The sequence below is a fragment of the Haliotis asinina genome, chromosome 4 (genome assembly GCF_037392515.1).
Source record: "Haliotis asinina isolate JCU_RB_2024 chromosome 4, JCU_Hal_asi_v2, whole genome shotgun sequence".
Classification (NCBI taxonomy): Eukaryota; Metazoa; Mollusca; class Gastropoda; order Lepetellida; family Haliotidae; genus Haliotis; species Haliotis asinina.
This window is the reverse complement of record NC_090283.1, coordinates 50,421,077-50,434,062: the sequence shown is the minus strand read 5'-3', so window position 1 is coordinate 50,434,062 and position 12,986 is coordinate 50,421,077. Positions and strand designations below refer to the sequence as shown.

At 39.6% G+C, this 12,986-nt stretch overlaps 1 protein-coding gene across 1 annotated transcript; it reads right to left on the bottom strand.

Moving 5' to 3' along the window:
- Positions 1–260: 260 nt before the first annotated feature.
- Positions 261–11,983, bottom strand: LOC137282557 (uncharacterized). Its single transcript, XM_067814328.1, has 4 exons — positions 11,851–11,983; positions 6,007–6,123; positions 1,399–1,518; positions 261–878 (listed from the first exon to the last, which is right to left on the bottom strand). The coding sequence occupies exons 1-4, from the start codon at positions 11,920–11,922 to the stop codon at positions 528–530; spliced, it is 660 nt and encodes a 219-aa protein (XP_067670429.1). The 5' UTR covers positions 11,923–11,983; the 3' UTR covers positions 261–527.
- Between the last annotated feature and the right edge of the window lie 1,003 nt (positions 11,984–12,986).

Genomic DNA, 12,986 nt, shown 5'->3' with positions numbered 1-12,986 from the left:
TTTTTGATAAAATGTTACTTTTCACATCCGGGTAAACACATATAAGTTAAGACAATAGTCGAGACAATGTAATGTAATGTAATGTAACGTACTGCACTGTACTGTACTGTAACGTAACGTAACATAACGTAACGTAACGTAACGTAATGTAACGTATTGTACTGTACTGTACTGTAACGTACTGTACTGTACTACACTGTACTGTACTGTACTGTACTGTACTGTAATGTAATGTAATTAGCAGCAAATAAAAAGCCACATTTGGGTATGAGAATATTATTTTATTGAATTAAGTCTGTGGATTCGCTAACATGACATCGATGATCCTGAAACTCTCAGTACAGGCAGATACTCAAGCGTGGATTATAACGAGGACATTACTTAAAGTTCACATCCATATATATCTGACTTGGATACCATGACCCACTCTCTGCCTCTGCACATCGTGACATAACAACATGACGTCTAACAAATCTCTCCACAAAAATGCATGTTACGTTTCACTAGATGTCATTTGAGGAAAGCTATTACTTCAGGGGAGGAGGGACTTTAAAGTTGTGGGGGAGTGGCGGTGGGGTCCTCATGGCTTTGGGCAGAGGGGGTGGGGTCTTGAAGTCGCGGTGTAGTGGGGGAGGGGTTCTGATCACATGGGGTTGGGCTCCCGGGGCGAGGACGGTCTCAACTTTGTTGTGGTTGGCCAGATGGAGTGGGGGTGGAGTTCTGATAAGAGAGGGTGGGGCTTGGGCTTTGGCAAGGGGTGGAGGGAGTTGTTCGTTCAGGAAGAAAGTGTGAAGACGGCTGCAGAGTTTGGTGATGATGGGGCCAGCCCTGTCTTGAAGTTCCTCGTATTTTAGCGGGCTGTTGACGATGAAGGGTTCCTGAAATATGATAGAAAAATGGAGTAAGTGAATGTATTTGAGTGAGAGAGAGAAGCAGAGTAGAAGAGGGGGAGGCAGGGGCAGCGGGAGAGATGGAATTGGAGAGAAGGAGACGGAGAGTAGGAGTGGGGAGAAAGATAAGGAGAAGGATAGAGTAAGAGAAAGGGAATAAGGAAGACACGGAGAGTACGGGAGAGAGGGGAGAAAGAGAGAGAAAGGGTGGAGAAAGTGGGGAGAGAGGGAGAGAAAGAGAGGAGGAAGACCGAGGGGCAGAAGAGGGTGAGAAAGGGGAGGATCTCGTTAATCCAACCAGTTCAATTTCACGCCGCGTTTAGCAATATTCCAGCAATACCACGACAGGGACATCAGAAATGGGTTTCACACAATGCTGGGAATCGAACCCCTGACGAGCGAACGCTATAACCACTAAACCATCCCGCCGCCCCACAAGGAAAATGAAGTCTAGTCCGACAAGAGTGGAAACTGAACTGATCTCCGCAAGATGGAACGATCTACTTACATGGTCAGGAGAGTTAACGATTCCAAGTTTCTCCTCTGTGTCCAGGAAGAACTCGGGATCAAGGTCGGTGATGAAGCACGCCTTGATACCGTCAGATGGATCCTTGATCACCGTCAAACTCTGAAAGGAAAGTTAAATGTAAATGACGTTTTCTTTTCTGGAATAGCGATATAAAGAGACTTGAAATCCTTTCGGACAATAAGAGTTTGTGAGCATGGCTATTGTCGTACTGGTAGTGTTTCGGGAGTGTACAATTTTGGGGAAATGAGATTCTCCATCAGTGTCATCATCAGGATGTATCTTGAACCACGTGTACCTATCTTGAACCACGTGTACCTACCTTGAACCACGTGCACCTATCTTGAACCACGTGTACCTACCTTGAACCACGTGTACCTACCTTGAACCACGTGTACCTATCTTGAACCACGCTACTTATCAGCTCTGTTGACGACACCAAACACTGTTTCTTGGACTAGACATGAACTTGACAGACCTCCATTCATGAACTAGCTGCCGCCAGCTTTCGACTTCAGACTTCAAATTACATTCTCAGAGCCACGTGACATCATACTTATCATACAACCAGTATAAATGTTAACATCATAGACTTAAAAACTAAATATTTGATTGAAAGTGATAATAATGGGTAGTGCATTTATAATTTGAATAAAAAAAATCGTTGACCTTTAAAAAACGATGTTGTAGAGAACACCCTGGGAAAACAGCAAATGGCGCCTACACAAATATTTATTCCCAATCTGACAGGCGCCCAGGAAACTGGCTTCACCTTCCCGGACTTTGACTTAAAAGGGAAACAAACTGACAAAACAATTAATTTGTGATGCATGTTAAAAGAGTTGACAGAGCAAAAACTTGAATCTTGTTGGAGTGCCGATCGCAGTCCCACATAAATCACAAACTTAGACTCGCACAGACAGAGTATAGAAATAAAGTGCTCCACACAGGGTTAAAGGCGTCGTTTATTAACCATTCGATAAGGCAACAATCATGCTGAGTTTACAGGTGCTTGGACTCGGGTTATTAATAAGACATGTTTGATAAGGAATGTTTACGACTAAATCTGATGAATGGCTTAGTGTGCCGTTTTTAAAGTGTAGGAGTAATTTTTCTTTTTGTTAAAAAAAACAACATTGTACGTTTTAACTGTTCTTCCAAAATAAAACAAACTGTGACAGACTTGTTCCAGGGAATGTTGGTTTCAAAGGTGCGGTACTGCGTCATCGCGTTCATCTAACGCCATAAAAGGGCGTTCCAGCCCCTATACTTATACCCCTATACAAATTTACCAGTGAAGGTTCGGGGTAGAATAGGTCCTCAGCAACCAATGCTTGTCATAAAAGACAATTATGCTTGCCGGAAGAGGCGATTAACGGAATCGGGTAGTCAGACGCGCTGACTTGGTTGACACATATCATCAGTTCCCATTTGCGCAGATCGATGCTCATGGTGTTGATCACTGGATTGTCTGGTCCAAATTCGATTATTTACAGATTGCCACCATATAGCTGGAATATTGCTGAGTGCAGCGTAAAACTAAACTCACTCATATGTCAAGTAAAAATATCCGGGGAGATGAGATGAAAACTTCTCAGCGTGAAAACAATGGAAGTATTTAGTATTTATGGGCAAGGAGCAGGCCATTGCTTCATTTGTCTAAAAGATACATGTAAAATGTTGCTGAAAATGAGACAGTACACATATATCAGCTAATACATATGCAAAAGAACGGCCGGCAAACAAACGCTACCTGTCAATGATAGTGTAGAGGTACTGTCTGATGTAACGATGAATAATCGTCTCTCGGGCAATGTAAGATTTCATATCACACAATTACCGAAAAATCTTTCCAGTTCACCGCGATACATATTTAATTTACTATCAAACCACACACCAAACAATTATTTTTCGTTAGTTGCAAAATTTCCTTCCTTCAGTATATAAGCCTATATGTTTCAGTTATAGTTATTGGCTCATTCTCAAACAGAAAGCAGGTTAAGTGTATTTTCAAGTATTATGTGTAATCCAGGGCTCGATGTTTTGCACATCAGAATTTATCCAGTCTGATACCCTTGGTTTGGACAAAGCGTTCGTGAAGCAGATTATTAAAAAAATTACGAAGAAAAGATAATATAAAAATCAGACTAGCATTTTTAATCAGCGTTATAACAGTAAACATCGCAATCTTCTTGTGACTGTATAACATGTTACATATGTCAATCAAAAGACAAATGCAAATCCATTTAAAGCCTTGGAGTTTCTATATAGGGAGCATAGGGACGCCAGGTGACACTTGTGATTTCCAGTAGTAAAGGTATGCAAGTGCTGGCAGAGGGTCCTCGTGTGACAACGTGAAGAGGTTGAAGTAAGTTTAAAAACATAATACCCATTTGTGAAGACACATACTTGCGTTACCTTAAACCCTGTAGGTTATTGCATGGCCTTTGTTGAAGGGATATTTAGGGATATTGTCGAACGATCCACTCAAGTCATTGAAATAACCACAGGCTCTGTAGCCCACCTTCACATTCTGGAACATTTTCTGCATAAAGGAAATTTGGAATAATTGTGTCTTATGAAGAAACATTTTGAAGAATGGAAACATTTTTTTTTTTTAAATCGCCTTTATTTAAAAGAAATAATCAGCCATTATGCATAAAGTTTAAAGTCGTCATATTCTTCTAACTTCTAGTCAGGGATGGTGTCATAGTATGTTAAATATTGAATCATTATATTTCGACATGTATTTATTCATTTTATGTGTGCGTGCTGTATGTACGTTTAAGTGTGTTTAAAAAATGATACACAACTTCTCATTTTACAGAATTAACGGATTTCGTTGTTATTTGCATAAAAATATAATTGTTTAACGAACTGACATCCCCACTAAAAAAATTGTGAATGTTCCCTGCCGAATATATCAATATCCCAGCTACACTACGAGGAGAAAATACTCCACTAAGTTCTTGTTTTCAGTAAGTAATCCCCGCATGCGTGGAGAATCATTCGTGACTCACTCGAGACATTCCGAGACATGCCGAGTGTAGGTTACGGAAACATGCGAGCGGTGACGAATGCATACAGATTATCATAATGAACTTCTTTATCATTCACGGCGCTCCTGCTGATCCCCAGAGAGGCAAGTATTCCCAATTAAAGTCATATCCTTCTCCAGTACGCATATTACGGCCGAGATATTAAGTGAGATTACAATACACGTGGCGGGGTAGGTGGGAGTGTTGTGTCCTCTGGTTCGCCATACATCTCAATTACTTTGACCTTACATTTATTGACGTGACACCAGAAGTCACTGGGTAAAAGAAACAAGACAATATGACTTATGACAAATGGCAGAATAGTGGCTTGTATACGTCAGCGGACGTTGTTCAGCTGGGATTTGGAATTTATATTGCTGAGAAGTGTTTGGGTGAGCAAGCTCAAGTTCTCGCAAACTCGCTCGCTCACTCACTCACTCACTCACTCACTCACTCACTCACTCACTGAAATACTTCTACACTCTGTAGGCGTGTCTCTCCCATTGGTATTATATGCCTAAATAGGTCCGACACGCCAAACTGGTCTCTCCTCGGGTTTTCGAGGTTGAAATGGGAAACCCAGTACCGAAAATTGTCTCTCCTCGTTTTTTTCAAGTTGGTAATGTGGCCCCAGTACCTAAACGTGTCTCTTCTCCGGTTTCAAAGGTGGTGATATGGCCCCAGTACCTAGACTTGTCTCTCGGTGGGCATTTTAAGACTTCCCCCCTCCATCTTAATAGGAAGGGAGCGTTTCTTTTATTGAGTATTTCAGGGAGAAATAGATCCTCAGTGATATTTTTCACAAATCAGCTGTTAAACACACACAGATGTGTCCTCACATACTGTGAAACCATCACATTACTCAGTAATACCTATCCAATCACTTTATTAGATTTTAAAAATGATCGAAACCGATGCCGACAAGCACAACATCGATCACCGCCAAGAGCCAGGTCGACATGACACCAAGCATGAAATAATCGCCAACCCGTAGGTCCTGCGTCGGTTTTTACTGTATTGGGCCGACAGTTCCAAATATCTGTCTTTTTTTAACAACTAGAATCTTTCCTTTTTTCACCCTTTTTAACGTTCTGGAACTGACCCATGATCCATTCTACTAAGATAACTTAGGTTTACCTCCTGGTATTTCAGCGTTTTGAAAAAGGAATGTCAACACCGATCTCCAACAAATGAAGAAGCCAAACACAGTTCAGATAACATTCAAATAACGCCACCTTTACAATATTTCAGTTAATTGACACCAAGTCAGCTCAATTTGAGGTGACACCTTTCGTGAACCCCATGAGCACTGGTGTGACGCTGACAAAAACATGACGCAATTTGGGCGAAAGTGGATTCGACATAATCATGGGATACTGGCGTACCCAAGGGCCGTAACCGCGATTTGGCGAGTTGCTCCGAGAATATCGTTTCGACATTCCTAAAATCACAGTTATAGAGAATGGCTCCCGTGCAGGGAATTCAAGGACCCATCTCCACATTAATTTTTTAAAAAATAAAAAAATTTAAAATAATAACCGTCCGGGTTTACCTGAGCACTGTCTGAATAGGTCTCAACCTGCCCCCGTCTTCTCGGATCATCAAGTGACATAGGCTGGTAGCCAGGGGCAACAGCAAACTCATCCCCGCCGTTGTTCCATCTCTTATTCTGCAGCAAAACAGTTGTTTTAATAAACTTATGAACTTCGACCGGGGATTAGACAAACCAACAATTAGAATATGGGATCCGCGTGTACAACAATAGATCCTGGTACGCACAGGGGACGTAACTCTATGCGCAGTATTTCAGTACCCAAACACCATGGTTCAAGGAAGGTTTCCGGTTGTCTCGGTTATAGATTCACTTGAGTGAGTGAGTGAGTGAGTGAGTAAGTGAGTGAGTATTATTTCTTTGGACTGTTCCTCAGTAATATCACGACGACGATCAAACTGCAAAGAAATCTATATATAGGAGAAATCCTTCATATTATTTGCGAATAACATGTGCTTAAACTTAAGAACAGACAGACTTGTATGATAATACCCAGGTATAAATTGCATTCTACGTGTATGGTAGTATGGACATACTAATAGAAAGTGATATTCGTCTTCTGCGACATGTAAATGACACTTAGCACATATTGCTGTAGTATTATCTACAATGTCCTCATTGAAACGCAACTGTTGGACAATCAGTTTGTGCGACAAACAACGAAATTTACATAAAAACCCCTCAAGTCTACATGTATTTGTGTACAACGCAGTTATATACACTTCTGTTTCCAAAACTGGCTTGAACTTGGCTACTCATTCTCACGAGTCTATACCAGTACCTGATACAAGGACAAAAATAACTTACAGCCATTTGATATCTGCCCTGTAGACACAAACGTTCCTAAACATAATTACCTCTTGAAAAACGAATCCTGAAGCTTTCTAACATCTGCTCTAAATGTATATCCCCAAATTTCAGCGACATAAAGCAAAATACCTGCTATTTTCATGTCAAATATATTCTTAGCAATTTCATGATGAACGTCATAGTCTATCAACATCTGCTTGACAGGAAAGCTCGTTTTCATTCCTGGCGACGAGTTTCACAAATTTTGGACCACACTAGCCTCGAGGAAAACACTACACCCAAATACTTATAATTAGCCATGAAGAAAATACGACACCAAAATACTTATAATTAGCCTTGGGGAAAACACGACATCCAAATACTTATAATTTGCCTTGATGAAAATATGACACCCAAATACTTATAATAGCTAACAACGTTCCTATCCTGACCATCATAGAACCATTTTTCTGTAATCCTAAGGTAACCGCCATTTCTAAACACAATGATTTAAGACTTTACTTCCAAATCCCATTTCAAGCAAAATAAAAAATCTAATTTTCGTTGCAGCCCTATGACTGAATAATCTACTAGAGTGACATGGTCTGCAAAGAACAGCAGTAAAATGTTGTCCATTCCGATCTGACAAATGCCTCTCAAATCACTCTGCTTTCATTTCCTCTACTAACTCGTGCATGAAAAATATAAACAAAACCGGACTCAACATACACCCCTGTCTGACGCCATGTGATGTTGTGAATACATCCGACCTATTACTAGCACCTTGGACGAAAGCTTCGACCTTATTATACATGTCTCCCAACAGCCATGAACACCTTACAATAACTTGTCTGTATCTGTCAAGTCAAAGACAAGGTTTCCCTAGGTACTTCTGGCCAAGCGAGTGTAGAATGAAAATATTATCAATTGTGGAATAATCATTTCTATAACCTGCCAGTGGCCCGTGTAAAGTTTTGTTTAAGTTCGGCAAAACTCGTATACGTGAATCTAAGATACTATTGAATACTTTACCCATTACACTTACAAAAGAAATTCCCCCGTAGTCGTTTGGAAGATTTCCTCAGAGTAAGTGTAGTTTTATGCCGCTTTTAGCAATTTTCTAGCAATATCACGGCGGGGGACACCACAAATAGGCTTCACACATTGTACCCCTTCAGCGTAACGAGCGAACTCTTAATCGCTAGGCTACCACACTGCCACAGATGTATCATTACGATGTATCATTAAATTAGCTGATAGAAATTAGCACAAAAAAGACTGGTTAGTAAAATCCAGCGTATCCCAGCGTTTTGGGGGGGGGGGGGGAGGATTGACTTGGATAGTTTTACCTGGACTGGGGTCACAAACGTTTCACTGCTAGAGCCTACAGAACCAGACTTAAGGAGCCAATACTGTTATTGTCCAGGGCCTAGATTTTCGAAGCTCTCTTAGCGCTATGATAGTCTTAAGTGCCATACATTTACATTAACTTACGACTATCTTAGCGCTAAGAGAGCTTCGAAAATCAAGGCCCAGGATGCCTTTATGCAAAACATTAGCGCTAAGGTGATCCTAACTCCCATACCTAAACATCGCTTTACGATATACTTAGTAGTAAGTTTTTATTTTCAGTACAACAGGACCAGGCTAGCTATCCTCGAAACCTCCCTATCCTTACGGACGTCTTAAGCCCATTCTTAAAACTTTGAATGCGATTAAAGTTAAGAATTCAAAGCGCTGCGAACGTTTCGAGAATAAAGGCCAAGGGCCCCGTTCCTCAAAGCGAGCGTAGCCCTACAACAGTAGTAAGTCTATATTAAAGTATGGGAGTTACGATTAACTTAACGCTACGATCGTTTTGTGGAACTGGGCCCAGAGATCTTGTAGATATGTGGTAAGAGAAGGCACAAGAGAAATAATAATTTTAAAATAGCCACATCGAAATACCCCCAAGAAAATTGTTCCACGCGTGCATATTACTGCAATGTGTTTCAGTTCTTTCCAACAATTTAAGTTTTGGACTTCCGACATTACAAAATACGAAAATGTGGCTAAAGTGAGTGAAAACGTCTTTGGGAGAACACTTAAGTGGGAGCACTTCTGTGACTTAACACGACTTTGGACCAAATGTTTTGATTGTCGTTATCTAAATCCTTTGGAAATCAGCTTGGGTCAAAGATTTGATCCTGTTTGAATACAACGAAACACCAGTGCAATGTGTTCAAGTGAGCAGGGTATCATGAATAACTCGGATAACTTTCAAAATAATTTGTGAAAGGCTTCCCGAGTAAATCATTCTTTTCCCAACACGTAAAAGCGCTGTTATCGCACTCTGTCCTTTTTCTCTCAGTGGAGCCGAGCTGAGTTGGACTTTACGTTACATGGGTATTATACTAAGCACAAAGTGACGAGAACGAGCCTGCATTCACAAAAATATCACATTTATAAGAACAAGGTCCAAATGAATTTTTATGTATATCTATTAATTACAATTCTGTTTAAAAACAACAAATGTCAAAGCAAAAAATTCAAAAGAAAGCGATTCGTCAGTCACATCACATAGTTAAAATTTATGATCCCAAGCTACTCCAGCAGGCGCGTATCAAGCCAGGTTTATGTCGTGTAAGCCTGATATGTTTCAAAACGTTATATTTAGATAGTATTGCAGGCTTGTCCCACCTCTTTAACAACACGCCATGTGTAAGCTCAGACTTTTTGAATTAATTGTAGCCAAGTCCCTGTCAAGGAACTATTAAAGTGGTCGTGCAATTATTCACGCGGTTAAGTCGAGACGTGTTTTCTAAAAGATTGTTCTCTTATTTCCTTCACTGAGAGAGGAAGAAAAGAAAAGTGCGTCTAGACGCCATATACATGGAAATAATGGCAGGAAGAGATTCCATGAGAAACCTTACAGTTACTTATGGTAATTTTTCGTACACTTTAACACATGTAACGGAATATCATGAAACATGTCCAAGAATTTAATGATTTAAAGAAATCATAGCCGCGGAAGGGTTCAATTCCAAGGAACTAGTTTTACTCAGTCAAATAGTAATGTTAGGTACTCAAAACAATTTTATTATATAACAGAAAGTAATTATGCTCAAAATGTTCTAATTGTAACTTACTTGATTGCATGTTTAAAAACGAAAAATACTGAAAATATTTGTGAAACTATCTCCGGTTGCTTTAGCCAAACGATCGCAAAATTATTCGACGCATACAGTACAAGTGCAGGAAAGGTATACCGCGGTATTAGTACCTGTGTTTATTTCAGTAAAGGGGCAACCGGTCCATTATACAGGTACATACATCATGATGTATATGAGACGATAAGGCGCCGTAAGATACCACATTGCATCATTCCAGTTAAGAAATTGTGAACGTTTCTTAGCTGCTAGATTATTAATAAGAAAAGTATTTTTAGATGACAACAATTGTACAAATTTATGGATTGATAGAGAAGAGTAATAATACATTGGGAGCAGAGCCTGAAGTAGATTCACATAAAAGTTACACTCTTAGTAGATGTGCTATTCAGATTCGACAGTGGGTACAATACAAAAAGGGCATAATCTTTCGCCCGTGCCAGGCCGATCTTTTGTCCTTCTTCAATTAGCAGTTGGTGATTAGGGCATCGGAGGTTACAGAGTGCAATGCGGTAAACTGGTACAGTAATTAATTAACAGTAAATAATCCTCACATTTTAATTTCACTTTTGACGGATTTATGTAACTGAAGTTTGGAATAACTTGATATGCTTTGAAAGAAACACTGTTTATCGATCACAACACACATTTCCTTAAAACTGAAAATAAAGCTGTTAATACAACCTTCATCTTGATTAACTCATACATAGCGGAGTCCGTAACTAAACAATAAATTTTTAACATTTAATACCCAACACTTCTTTCCTGCCTCTGCCAAACCATATTCAAACTAATAGGCTTTGTTTAAAATAACATTATCTTCTTGAGACAACAACCTTACCTAATGTTTAGTAATCTTAACGAACTGATTAACACGAAGAGAATACCTGCCAAGTTCACCACGAGCCACCAAATTAGGCGTAGTTCTACCCAAGTGTAAAACGTCCTTAGAATAGCTATCATGAACCCGAGCAGCGTCACTTGATGGATCGAAAATATGCAACAAAATCCTGTGACGGAGATTAAGATACGTATGAAAGTTGGAGCGGATAGTTCTTAGAACTTTCAAAGCCTGTTCGGAAAGGACCTTCTGAGAGATGTACCATGAACCTGAACTTGAAAAATGTACCCCGAAACATGTATCATCACTAACAACCTCATATTTTCTGAGTTTACCAGCCTTCCTAAATGCCAATACCTTTATATTTTTTCGATATTTTCCTCTAGCTGCAATTTATCACAATAATTACTTAACTTATTGAGCGTTTTTTGTAATCCAATAACTGTACTGTTCACGACTGCCATGTCGTCCGCAAACAAAAACATAAATATCTGCAAAACTCCAGTCTCTATATAGGGCCGCGGTACTTTGCCTTCGGTTCGTTATGTCTTAATGCAAACAAAAAATTCGGTATTTTCGGTTTTACTACCGTTCTTCTATCTAGTCATAAAATGGCAGTTTTGTTCATTCAAAAAATTAAAAAGCATCCAAATATCATGGTTATTATTCACCCCGTGTTATTAACAATGTAAGGTGTGGCTCTTGTCAATTTTCTGCATTATGATCAAATATCATATACGGAACGGAAACAGACAGAACCGAAGGCCATGTACGACAGTACGCACGTACCGTGATAAGAGCGTACTGTTTCACTTCTAGTAATCGGTATCTTCAGCATTTAAGCTTTTCAGGACATAATCCTGCGTTTCCTTGAATATTGATGTAGATATTACTTTGAAAGTCGCTATTTTGTTCATACTTAATAATACCCTTTTTGTTTAAAAATAGTATAGTAAAGTGCGATTTGGTTACAATAAAAAGTCCAAATACTGATCAAATTCGTAAAATAATTTTCCAAAAGTAAATGAAGAATTTTCAAAATGAACAAAATATAATCATATTTACCCTGTGAAGTGTCGCCGACTGCGAGGCACCAAACAATGCCAAGACGATCAGACAAGCCAATATCCGCAACATTTTGAGACTTTCAAGATCTCGCGTTTTCTCCTCCAAGTTAGCAGCTCCGAGACTGAAAGGGGTATGCGGCCGAATGATTGGCTCGCCCCTGATATATACCCGTTGACAGACGTGACAAATGACCCCTGCAAATGGCCGCCATGTGTACCGTGTTTGTCCTTCCCGATAAACATGTTTACACTAAGAGTATTTCAAGTTGAATCAATGCTTACTCGCGACCGCCAGCAACAAGTGTAACCACTTCGAGTGGAAAATCGTGTGATATTGACGATTTTCGTTTCGGATTAAATCTGATTTCAAATTAGCTCGATTTATGTTATTTACGACCATATGGACCTCTGTGAACCCGTTTCGTACATGGGATAAAAAGAGCAGTGTTTTCATTGTCATTGAAAACGATTTGAGTTGGCGGTTTTAATAAAGAAATTTCCAAATCCGCATTCGTTTCCTTGCTCAACAGGTGCGAGGAATTAATTTGATGATTTTATCTTGCAACAGTTTTCTCCCCTTGTAGTTAACTTTATTGCAATCATATTTGTAGAAATCGGGAACTTATCCATGTTTATTTCATTCATAAACCTTGTGGTATTTCTGCATTTTCTCACAGGGCTGCTATATTGTATTCGCATAATAACGTTACTACGCCCTCAAAAGAGAGCGTTATGAATTAAAGCAGGGTGTTGCAATGATTCTAAAAATCATCATAGAGTGTAATGAAACATCATTAATTAAAACAAAACCAGATGCCACAATCTGCTGTCTGGGCCCGAAGCACGCACGTAACGCCATGTGTGAATGGGACCGCGAGATGGATATTGTTTTGAACGGTTGTCTTGTATCTATGAACAGGTACACCAAACACTCAATACATTACGGACCACCATTTTGTCGTATTAGTATTGTTAATCTGTCACCGCATGGAAGATTAACCAAAGTCATATTAAAGAACTGGGTGTCCCTTAACTTTTTGTCACGAGTATATGATCGCGAGATGCCGTGGTGAGTTTGGGTTCCTGCTGACAAAATATCATATAATTGTTTGACGTAGTAATTCAATTATCCTG

What these genes read in the sequence shown, in the direction of transcription:
- LOC137282557 (XM_067814328.1), bottom strand. Translation starts at nt 11,922, where the DNA reads ATGTTGCGGATATTGGCTTGTCTGATCGTCTTGGCATTGTTTGGTGCC. An exon ending in AGTCGGCGACACTTCACAGG is followed by an intron (nt 6,124 to 11,850) that starts GTAAATATGATT and finishes GTTTTGCTGCAG; the next exon opens with AATAAGAGATGGAACAACGG. An exon ending in CCTATTCAGACAGTGCTCAG is followed by an intron (nt 1,519 to 6,006) that starts GTAAACCCGGAC and finishes CTTTCCTTTCAG; the next exon opens with AGTTTGACGGTGATCAAGGA.